The sequence below is a fragment of the Diadema antillarum genome, unplaced genomic scaffold, assembly GCF_040938485.1.
Source record: "Diadema antillarum isolate AM-2024a unplaced genomic scaffold, OU_Dant_1.0 scf00000110, whole genome shotgun sequence".
Classification (NCBI taxonomy): domain Eukaryota; kingdom Metazoa; phylum Echinodermata; class Echinoidea; order Diadematoida; family Diadematidae; genus Diadema; species Diadema antillarum.
Genome location: NW_027270999.1, coordinates 707,514 through 719,726, shown reverse-complemented (window position 1 = coordinate 719,726; position 12,213 = coordinate 707,514). Strand labels below are relative to the sequence as shown.

The 12,213-nt window shown below is 35.3% G+C and overlaps 1 protein-coding gene across 1 annotated transcript in view; it reads left to right on the top strand.

Annotated features, from left to right (window-relative positions):
• Window positions 1-1,019: 1,019 nt before the first annotated feature.
• The window catches only part of LOC139719419 (uncharacterized), a 44,079-nt gene continuing 32,885 nt past the window's right edge, over window positions 1,020-12,213 (top strand). The window contains exons 1-2 of the mRNA XM_071630834.1: window positions 1,020-1,107; window positions 1,193-1,238. Coding sequence (XP_071486935.1) covers window positions 1,027-1,107; window positions 1,193-1,238 — 127 coding nt within the window. The 5' untranslated portion in view covers window positions 1,020-1,026. The remainder of the gene's footprint in view (window positions 1,108-1,192; window positions 1,239-12,213) is intronic.

The following is a 12,213-nucleotide window of genomic DNA, read 5'->3' as shown; positions in this document are numbered from 1 at the left end:
TGTGTTTGTGAGTGTCTTTGTAAGGGTTTCAGAGCAGACAACGCAGTTCATAGAGGCGTAGGATGATAATGCCTAATTCGCAATAATCTTCATGAGTTCGTGAAATGTTGAGTTTTTTTTGTTTCTTGTTTTTTTGTTTTTTTCATGTGGATGAGTAAACTGCACAGGTTGATAACTCTTACAAATGAGCCCAGCACTGGGATCATACCAATGAAAGCTTAATTGATCTTCGTTTGACAAAGGTAAAAACTCCGTCAGAAGGACAAGAAAGAGAAAGACTAAAACAAGCAACACACAACTTCCAAGACAATCAGCCGGCTTATGTAGCTTTGTCGAAATCGTTTCCATCAGGGATTTTTTTTTCTTAAAGATTTAGGTCTATCATGAAGAGAGATAAATTAAAAAAAAAGAAAGAAAGATGTACTACCCTCCCCCCCCCCCCCCATGCATCTCTCCGTCTTCTCGCACAAGTCATCGTGGAACATATAACAATTAAGACGCCCGCAAGATACTCAACAGGACCAATGACCAAAGTGAGCCTGTAAGACTGAGAACAAAACAAAACAAAACAAAACAATGCAAAAACGAACAAATACGTGTTAGTAGACACACAAAACAAATAATGATTGTTTAAAAAATCCAAAATGAAAAAAAAAGAAGAAGAACAGAACAGACTACAGTGGTAGGTTTATAACACATTGGTAAGAAAAGGTGCTCTAGGCCCTACTTTTATTACCTCGGTAGATTAACTTTTAGGGAAAATACAATAAGACGCATGATTTTGATCACAAACTGCCGCGCAGTGCACCTAATGAAATGTGCGGCGCTCCTCAGCCTCGTCCGATCAACTATCAAGGTCGGACGGGATCGTGAGAAATTAATGAATAATATCGTGACTCAACTGAACCACCAACTTGTTTACTCCAACCCAACAAAAGAGCTTTTCGAGTTGTTTTCGTCGGCGCTGAAAACCCGGAGCGAGTGCTCGCTATTGTGGTACGATTTAGGGCCACGGTTGAGCGAGTTATGGTTAGTGCAAATAGTAAAATGGCCGACACGCGGAGCACCCTTCTGGAGTGCTCCGTGAAAATACGGCAAGGAAGAAAGGTAGGTTGCTGAAATTTCTTCAAAAATTCGTTATCAGTGATGTTTAAGAATGGATCTAACCGTAAAACATCTTTTTCTCTTCCAGTGGAAATCAAGGTGGTGCGTTCTGACGAGGCAAAGTCCTGTGTCGGGTAAGTTCTGTTACTGTTCCTATAAAGTTGTTTTTCAGATCCGTATCATTATACCGGTATCTATTTTAATGCAGCGGATCGGATCGACACTGATCATATCAAGGTAGTTACTTATTTAGCGATAGAGAAAGGATCCACTAACTTATGTTGAATGATGTAAGCGAGAGAAGAACAAAAACAAAACAAATACTTCTGTGTACAAGTTCAAAATCTGCACTATGTTATTGTTATTGATGCTACATGGGGTGGCTGGCGTGATCGCGAGTTGCTGGTGGTGGCGGCGGCTTCGGACGTAGCGATGTGATGACCGTACTGCCCCAATAGTGAGCTTTAAGAGTGGGGTGAGAGGTGGGGGTGTTAGTGTCCTCATATCGATTACCTCAAGACATTGGCAGTTTCACACTTGAAGAAACAGAGGCATCTATTTCCAACCAGGATGATGATGGATTTGTATGTGTCATACTTTGGGATGATTTGTCAAGGTGTATTGTTAAAGGACTTACTTTCCAGGCTTAGATTCCGTTGCAAGGCTGGTAGGCCATAATATTAGAACCATCAACTTATGCTTTAATGGCTTTATATGGAAAGTGATAGGATGGACCATTAAAAAATCTCAGTTGTACCAACAGAAAAAACTGGGAAGTTTATGTTAGAAAACCACAGGGAAATCCCAGTGGACCTATGGCATAGAGAAGAATTTGTAATTACTAGTAGACCAGTAGAACCCACAGATAAATCCTGTTGATCCATCAAAATTTTCATGGGTCTCTGAGTGTTTGATAGAGATTTTTTAATGGTCCATCATTTCACTTTCCCAGTTGAATAATGAAACCAGTGATGGTTCTAATGGTCCAGCCTAATGGAATATGTGCTCATAGAAATTTGTGCAGTGGATCACAGAAACCCACAGAAAAATCCAAGTTAATAAATGTTAAATTTCAATATGGGATATAGTACACATACTGACAACTTAGTAAGTTGTCAACACAACATGGAACAAAAAAAAAAAAAATGTTGCAAACACATTGAAAGACTTGCCCAGTTCTTTAGTTTCATTTATTTACTTTTCAGTATCCATACATTCTACTGTATCACCATGTACTCACTGCATACCTACTTTCTTCATTAAATTTTGACATAAATATGAAATTGTATATCTATATTTAAATGATTCCTAACATCCATTTGTTGCTGCAAAATGTGTAAAAAAACAACAACTTTAGATTCAGTCCAATTTTTCATGTATTGTACATGCAAATTAGTTTCTAATGAACTGCACACTTCCAATTTTTGTTGGTCCTGTATAATGGTTCATAATGTTCTAATACATTTTGGTGGAGTATCTACTATTGGTCCTGTAAGTTTCTAGTGGCCTAATAGGTTTTAATAGAGTATAATGATATGTTGATTGTTCTAATGGTGTTTATTGGTCCTGTTGGTTTTTGATAGTCCAATAGGTTTTGATAGGGTCTGTTCTGATTTTTTTCTGTTGGTCCTGCTGAATTCTGTTGTTCCAATAGATTTCAATTAAATAATTTGAAATGGTGTCTATTGGATGATTATAATGTCATTAAGGACTGCCGTTGGTTCATCAAACTCTAACAGAAAGCATTAGGAACCATCAGTAATCTATGATGATCTTTTAAATAGTTCTAATGGAATTTTGACCTGAGTTATCTCGGTTCCATATTCATTGTTGGTTTTATTTTGGTGATGTTGCATCTGATTTGAGAATGCTCTTTTTCTTTTGCAGTTATAAGGTTTGTCCAACATTTTCCATGTTATGTATTGATAAGGCATTTATACCTCAAGCAGTATGCTTGTAAGTGCTATGTGCAGTTTAGCACACACATTTCCACTTCATCATCTTATCTGTAGATGAGTGACATGTCCACAAATTAATCATTTTATCTTGAGTAAAACAAAACTATGATCTGTAGCACAGACCAATTAAAAGTCTGTTGAAAATGTTTTTAGATCTTTTCCCAAACTAAATGATCATGCTTAGTATGAACTGGAACACATTGATATAAAGATCCCAAATAAAATATGTCTGTCTAGTCCAAGAAAACTGTAAAAAGACAGAGGGGTAAATTGTGGGTCCTTGTTGACTCCCTGAGGGGATATCAATGCTAAATTTGCTATTAACTCTACAAAGGGGATCACATTCGACTCATGCCTTTGGCTTTCTTTGTGAACTCCATGCCACATTTTACACTGTACAGATTTCTGACTTTATGATTATCAATAAAGTGAATTAAATGCAATAGGGTTTGTTACTTACTTCTGTTCTTTACCATAAGAACATTGCCACAAGGTGGAAAATTACACACGATAATATATGCTGTATAAGTATACATATACAGTGTATATGTCAGTTGTGGAAAAGATGTTGTAGTCTACAAAGGTACAAACTGGGGATACCAAGACAGCATTAGGTTGTGTCAAAAAAAAAATGTACACTCATGTTCTGTTCAATAGAAGATGATTTTTGAAACATTCATATATTGAAATTGTGTTCGATCTTTAGTGCACATCGTACCTTACTGTTTAAGATTATTCTCATTGCCGACTTTTATACAATTTTACATTTGTATGCAACATGGGTCTTGTAATCATTACTTGTTCTGAAGTGCTCCCCTTCTAATTACCCAATACAACACCACCACTTCATACTTTCATTGTACTTTGCATCATTTGTGTACATACTCCACTTTTTCTGCACATATTGTTCTCTTGCAAAAACTTTAGTCTTGTTTGCATGTTTACTTAAAAGTGTATAATCTCTCTAAGTACTAAAAAAAGATTATATCTTAGTAATTGTTAAAGTTATGACCATTTTAATGTAAAGATTAGTGTGCAGTATGAGCTTATATTGTGTTTGCTACTGATACCAAGAAGTTCAGCTAAGAATTGATACAAGGTGTAGCATTGATCGAATTTTCATCTTATTTTAGGGCTTGCATTGTGACATTCCATCGTTCAGATTTTTTTGAGAGCAAAGGCCATTTTTTCTTGTGATTGCAAGGAACAATACTGACCATGATCATCAGTGTCAGGTTAAAATCTACTGTGGATTTTGTTGTGTGTGTGTGTGTGTGTGTGTGTGTGTGTGGTCAACAGAGAAAAAGATATTTGTGTAAGATGGAAAGTTATTAGTTTTCATGGAATAGGAAAATATTTGGCAAATGACAGTGATCTGTGTAAGATGGAAAGTTATAAGTTTTCATGAAATATGAAAATATTCAAATGACATTCAGACATTCCTTCAGTGTCAAGAAAGCAGTAAAATCGAAGACTTTGTTTGACAAAGATATGTAATCAGGTTTTCAGTAGTAACCATAGACAAGCAACAGAGGTATGCAGCTATACAGACATTGTTCTAGTTACCAGTGTAGCATTTTCTATAGGTGAGGAAAATTCACTCAGTTACATATTTGGTCCGGAATTACGTCTCTGAAATCCATTAATAATTGTGATGCATTGTATGATGTCATATGTGCAGTATTTGTTCTACAAGGGTAAGCAGTTCTACCTACAATATAAGGAGCATTGCAAACACATGCCCATTTGCATGGTAGGCCCAGTGTCAGTGTTCAATGTCCCTTAATGATACTTTGATGTTACCATTGTAAGTCATTTGTCTTGCTGCCAGATTTGCTTGGTCAGGCAAGTCAGATTGTGTAACACCCAAAGGATGTGCTGAAATTTGGTTGTCTATAAATCTTTTAGGCCACCACCTTTTATCCAACTCTTTGAAGAATTAAAAGCCTGCTGGAGTAGAGGAGTTTGGCTCCTTTCAGTGCTAACACAATATAAAATTTTATCTATTTATTGAGCACACTTTGCAAGGCAGACATTCAGCTGTAGAGGTTCCTTTCCTAAGTGTAGGAAACACTTAAAAGAAGCATCTTGGCAACGTGCATTCAATTACTAAGATATCAAGAAAATGTGTTATATAACATATAGGATTGGTTCTCAACATATGACAGCTTTGTAAGATAAATTTTGCTTTGTTACAACAATCTAGTACTAAGTCGTCATTTATGTCTGAGAATGGAAATCAAGCAATAGGAATGGGATTCTGTATAGTCCAGGAAACATGAATTCATGAGGAGTCAGATATGTGGGCAAAAACAACAGACCATTCTGTTGAAAAAAGAAAAGAAAAGCTGTAATGGCTCTTAGAGGTTGAACAGAGACCATCTTGCTACACATTAAAGGACAAGTTCACCTTCATAAACATAAGGATTGAGAAAATGTAGCAATATTAGTAGAACACATCATTGAAAGTTTGAGGAAAATCGGACAGTCCAATCAAAAGTTATCAATTTTTGAAGTTTTTGTGCAGTAACCGCTGGATGAGAAGACTACTGCAGTGTATGAATAACTTAGATGTCACGTGCGTACAACAATATAAGGAGTATATAAAGAGAATTTCACAAAATTTCATCTTTTGAAAAAAGTACACATTCCCTTGACTCGTTACAGACATATGTTATGGGTAATATTATTCCCCCTGCCTTTAGAAAGAGGCAAGTCAAGTGCTCTTTTATTATGTGAAAAAAGTGAAAATACGTTGAATTTTCTTTACATTTTCCTTTTACTGTTGTACACATATGGCATCACAAGCTGTAGTAGTCTCCTCATCCAGTGGTTCCAACACAAAAAATTTAAAAATGTACGTAACTTTTGCATCGATTGTCCTCAAATTTTCCTCAAACTTTCACTGATGTGTTCTACTAATACAGGTATTGCTGCATTCTCTCAATCCTTATGAAAGTGAACTTGTCCTTTAAGGCTGCTTCTGAAGATATCTATTTGATGCTCATCACGTTTCCTTGGGAAATCATGACATACAGTTGTATGAGTGTATGTGAAGAATACTTGAGAATTGGTTGTTCTCTTTCAGATTCATCTCTTTCCTTGACATTTGGAGGCAGCTTTTTTGTGTTGGCTTTTGGTGATTTTGTAGCATTCTCAGGAGAAATGGGATAATTGTTTAATCTTACCTAGGCCACTATATACAGTGCACTCTCATTATAACGAAATGCTCGGGACCGGCAGTTTCTTTCATTATAACAAAATTTCGTTATAACCGAACAAATACAATATGGCCTATAACAAAAACAAGGAAACCATGCATACTGTTTGTTGAATACTCATCATGCACTGAAAAGCTATGTGAAATGGGATGTTACCTTTTTAATTTCATTTAATTTTACATTTAAAAGAGAGCATAAAGTTGTTTGTATTGTCACACATTTATAGGAAATTGGACGGTTAAGGATTCGGTTACAATTCTCTATACCAAAGGTTCGTTTCTTACAAAAGTTCGTTACTCCGAAGGCTCCTTATTCTGAAGTTTCGCCATTCTCGGGATTCCAAAGGTTTGTTCATTTGAAGCTTCGCTCTTCCGAAGATTCGTTAGTCCGAAAGCTCATAATGTAGATATTGATATATTGTTCGTTTTCCGAAGGTTCGTTGATCGGAAAATGAAATGAGGTTCGTCATTCCCAAGGTTTGTAAATCATAAAATGAGAAAGGTTCACTATTCCAAAGGTTCGTTATTCCGAAGAAGGTTTGTTAATCACAAAAATGAGAAAGGTTAGTTACATGTATTTCGAAGGTTCGGTTATCATTTAAAGACGATTATATGGTTTGCAATTCCTAAGTTTTGTAAGTGGAGTCACCTTTTTCACTTTTGGATTTTAAAACCAAACTTTTTTTCTTAATGTTCCGATTAACGAACGTTTGGAATTGGGCAAGTCCAAGATAACACGCGCGTTACGTATGGGACATTCAGAGACTTTTATGACCTGAAAAATAGTGTTAATGGCCTTTGATCATATTGAACTTTATCATGGTGATTGATATCTAGGAGAAGTATAATCATGTATAAAATTGAGAAAAAATGACCTTGACAATTATGTTCTAGAAGAGAAAATATGTGCCGTTACGTATGGGACCAGAAAAATTTTGTTTTTTTGAACATATTTTTTAACCTCAAAACTCTCTGAAAGTATTTCATTCTACAACTTGTAACTCACTGTGATGAAAGTCACAACACTCAAGAGTATCACAGGTAAGTTTCATGTCATTAGGCAAAAAGCTCTAATTACAGGCTCTGGTTAAAGACAGACATGACGTGTTACATATGGGACAGTTACGTATGGGACACTTTGTCCCCCATTCATTTAGTGTGTGGAGAACAATGTTTACGGGTATTTTGCATAATTATTGAAGTAAAATCAGTTGAAACTACTCAAATACTGATCCAGATTGTCAAGGAAACAATATTCCCCAAATATTCATCATCATAGTCATATTCAATCATATTTTTATATTTTTATGACCAACCTGAGTATGCATGCCCTTTGTCCCCCATTCGTTTAGTGTGTGGAGAACCATGTTTATGGGTATTTTGTAAAATAATTTTGCATAATACCCACAAACAAATTTTTGCATAATTATTGAGGTGGAATCAGTTGAAATTACTCAAATACTGATCCAGATTGTCAAGGGAACAACATCCCCCAAATATTTACCATCATAATCATATCACAATCATATTCTATATTTCTTATGACCAACCTGAGTATGTATGCCCTATTTTTATCAGGATAGTTACTACTAAAAAATTGATAGTTTAAAGTGTTTACTTCCATTGATGAAGGGCAGTTTGCCATTTAGTTTCAATAAAAAAGAACTTGACACAAGAAATATTAATTTTAATAGATAAGCAATACCTGCTGCGTGGAATTCCAGTAATCGAGTAGATGTATGATGTCTGTCTAGCAGTCAGGTCATTGATTTGAGTCACACCTCAGTATGTATACCCATGATTTTTGTTGTGGCTACTATTAAAAACTGAAGAAGGACAATTTGTGTATCACTTGCAATAAATAAAAAAATCATTTTACTTTATTTTCTTTCTTTTTTTTGTTATCACAACCGTTTCAAATTGGATCTCCATCAAATTAACTTTGAATTCCTATAGTCTTAGAATTGTATGCTCTTTAGTAATTCATGTTATTGGTTTCCAGTCATCTCATAAAATGTTGGAAACTGAATCCCCATTTCTACAAAAACTATACCATCCCTTTAATGCTGATTTTAATTGTGTATTTTGCCATCTTCCCCTCCCCCTTTCTGAAAATTGTTCAGTCAAGTACATATTGTTTCAAGTGTCTATAACTCAAAAAGTAGCTACAAAGTCGGGATGCTTTCTTCAGGATGATTGACCATTTGTGTACTGAGAGACCTTCCCAGCTAGCTACATGCATTCACATGCAATATATATGAGGATGTCCCATACGTAACGCATTTGTCCCATACGTAACATTATTTCAATGCCTAATAAAGAATATTTCTTTTACTTTTTTTTTCTTTTTTCTATGGTATTTAATTTCTCCAAACAATAAATTAGAACTTAAAGGGCATTCAAATAACCTTAGCAATTTCAGAAAAAAACCTTAAAAAATGACATCATTTTGTTATGTATGGGACATCTCATGATAGGACACGAGCTAATTTGCATAATCATTTGCATAATCCCTAAATTTTCATACCAAGTTAAACTATTTGATGAACTTCTTATGTCCACATATTAATCAAGTATCATTTGCTTTCCTTTGAATAAATATGAATTGTTATAAATGTCCCATACGTAACGCTGTGTTTTACATTTATGCAAATGAAGCCCTTGAAATTTGCATAAATTTACATAATATCATTTTTTCCTCCATGGAAATCAAAACTTCAACTCATAAGCTTCAAAATGATACCAAATATGTCAATATTGAGCAAAGATGAAATTTTGCCTTCTGAGGGGACCTTATCTTGGACTTGCCCAATTCCAATCACTTTCGGATCAACGAACCGTCGTAATAAGAACCCTAATTCATTGTCGGATTAACGAACCTTACTAGTAACGAACCTTTTGGAATAATGCCAAAACGTTTGTAATAACAAACCCTATTTCATTTCCGAACTAACGGACATTTAGGTATATCAGAATCTGTGTGTTTTTGTAATAAGAACCTTCGGAACAAAAAAAAACGAACCTTATTCAAATTTCAGATTATTGAATTACAGTAACGCAAGTTCCCTCGAAAACTCTGTGTGACACGGAGCGAATACACAGTGATTGAAGCGTTCGCCCATGCAGCGACGCTAGAAATGCTTGTTCCGCTATGTATTTACGAAAGCAATCCGCATTTCGTTATAACGGAGCTCATTTCTTCTGTTTTTCTTTGTAGGTGGTGCTCGGAAAAGACTTCGTTATAACAAAAATTTTGCTATAACCGTGTTCGTTATAAGCAAATTTTTTACCATAGACTTTAATGGCAATAATTCCGGGACCAGAAGTTTTACTTTGTTATAATGAAATTTCGTTATAACCGTGTTCGTTGTAATGGGAGTGCACTGTAAATTGGTACTTCAAGATGACAAAACCAACTCTTGTAGGGAATCAAAGATGAAAAGTCAGCATCTGATAGACCAAACTTGATCTGCAGTGTAATATTGATGCTGTTAAACTTTGATGTTCAGAGTTTGAAAGAAATCAAACCATTAGTTGTTACATGTATGTGCTGTGTGCATGTGACATTTTCATGTTTTGCCTTCACCAACAAATCATGATGTGTCATATTGTCTCTGAATTTCTTGATCTTTAGAAAGTCTAGTCAAACCAAACAGAACTTTATGATAATAATAAGGCATTAGTAATCATGCATTCAGAAATTGCTCTTTCTGTTTTTTCTAGTTGTCATCAGTCCAAAATGTATGTCTGTAAGTGGTTTATGTGTGTTGTGTTTGTGTATTGCATTTTACTTACATATATATGTAGCCCTCTGGATGGGACAGAAGGAGAATTAATCACTCTTCTTGTTCATAGTGTTTTGGTAGTATGGTGCACATACTGCAGTCTTCAAAATTTTGTACTTTGCATTTTGTAAAGTATCAACTATACCTCTGAAACACCACTCACCATCAGCATTTTCACTTGAATCTAGAGAAATGTGTAAAGAAATACAATATGGACGTACAGTACTGTACAGTTGTAGTTGATGCAAACATAAGTGTAGACATGCACTGTTGATACAGAACTGGAGGTTAGGCTGGAGTATTAGTCATGCCAGAATGCTACAAAGAGATGAAATTCATGATATCAAGTGCAGAGACTAAAATTCCATCCAGCTGTCCTTTGAAACATGAGTGCCAAGATTTTGTCAGACAGCTGAGTGATCAAGAGGTGGGCAATGATTAATTTCCAGCATATTTAAGAAGCATTATTAATGTACAAGTTAATTCCAAATCATCAGAGCCACTATGTTTAAGTTTGTACTGCAGTGCATATTAACTGCATCTATTAACATGTGTGCCGCCTGAGCGGGATGTGCTTTCTATATCCCCTTTGCCTGAACTCTGTGTGAGGTACCTCCAGCACCGAGGATGCACTGGCTCAGCCAAAACAGAGAATGAAAGCATGAGAGAGAGAGACAGAGAAAGAGAGGGAGAGAGCAGGAGGGGAAAAAGATCCTTATTTGTTAAAGTCCAATCCAGTGCATTTGGTAAAAGGCTCCCCTTTGAAATGAAGTGTATATGCCACAGGCAGTGGTTTCCAGTCATTGTTAGCAAAGCAGGGAGACTCGAGGGACAATAAAACACTGTTTTTTTATTCTGCACAGAGAGACAAATGTTGTGTTCCACAAAAATCAGTTTGTGTGGCTTTTTCTCAAATTGCTTCAGAGTATTTTTTGCAAATGTGTAGAATTGTAGGCATATTACATAACTGACTATTTACTCTGTTAACTGTTCTTTTCTAATAGGCTTTTGTACGGATACCAGTATCCACTTACAACATGATAGTAATTTGAAATAATGACATTCTCTTTTTTATTCTTTAAAGATTAAAGATTTAAAGCATGTGAAAAAGGTTTGTTATATCAAAAATAGAAGGTGTATGGTGCACTGTTAGACTTTTTTTCTTCATACATGTAGTTGGGCATTTATGGCGTAAATTTCATTGTTACTTTAAAAAATCCAGTATACCATCTAACTGCAACACATAAACTTGTAAACTCTGCATGTCTTTCAGTTATTACTTCCAACAATCCATTTTTCTTTTTTCTTTTTTGTGAAAAGAAAGCCATTAAAAGTGATATTATAGGGCCAAAAAGCAAGTTTGAAAAAACAAACACCCAGAGCAAAACATGACTGCTACAGTGTAGGTGAATGCACCCAGCATACAAATGAATTGTACAAAGTGAAGCCCTAAAAGTTTGGTAGTGGTTTCTAGATAACTTGTCCACCTGTGGTACATACAATGTATGTAGGAACATCATATAATGAAGACCAAGTTCTTGTTGCTTTTCTTGGTTTTTTTTTTGTTTTATTTTCAGACTAGCTACAAACAAGCATGGTTGCCTGACTATACCTAGATAGGAGGCTAAGGAGGTCCACAGATTTTAAGACTATGGAATACTGTACCTTATCATGAGGATCCTTGCAAAACTAAAGAGAAATATCCATGCCAAAAATTCTGGCCATTAGCAGAATCAGTCTGACACCATTTGTAAGGGCAATTATAATCAATAAGATATGACATGTTTTCATACTTGTATATAGCAGAAAGTGTAATGGTTTTCTTTTGTAAGTTTCAGAATGTATGCCTTAGTAATGAGAAATGTTAATAATTGTTGAATAACTTTTCAATTTTAGTACAGTTATATGAAAACTACTTCTGAATCTTCTGTAGATAAAGACTTCCTTTCTGGAAGGCAAAATCCAACTGACATGTTTTAATTATTCTGACCTAGGACAGTTGTCTTCTCTGTCTTCAAGTTGTTAGGCAGTCCATACCTACGTCTCTCACTCATTGTAATTGATTTGTTCTGTGACCCAGTTATCAAAAAGACATAATTGCATATTACATTATAAGGATGTGAGAACTGGGGGTGGGGGGTAACAT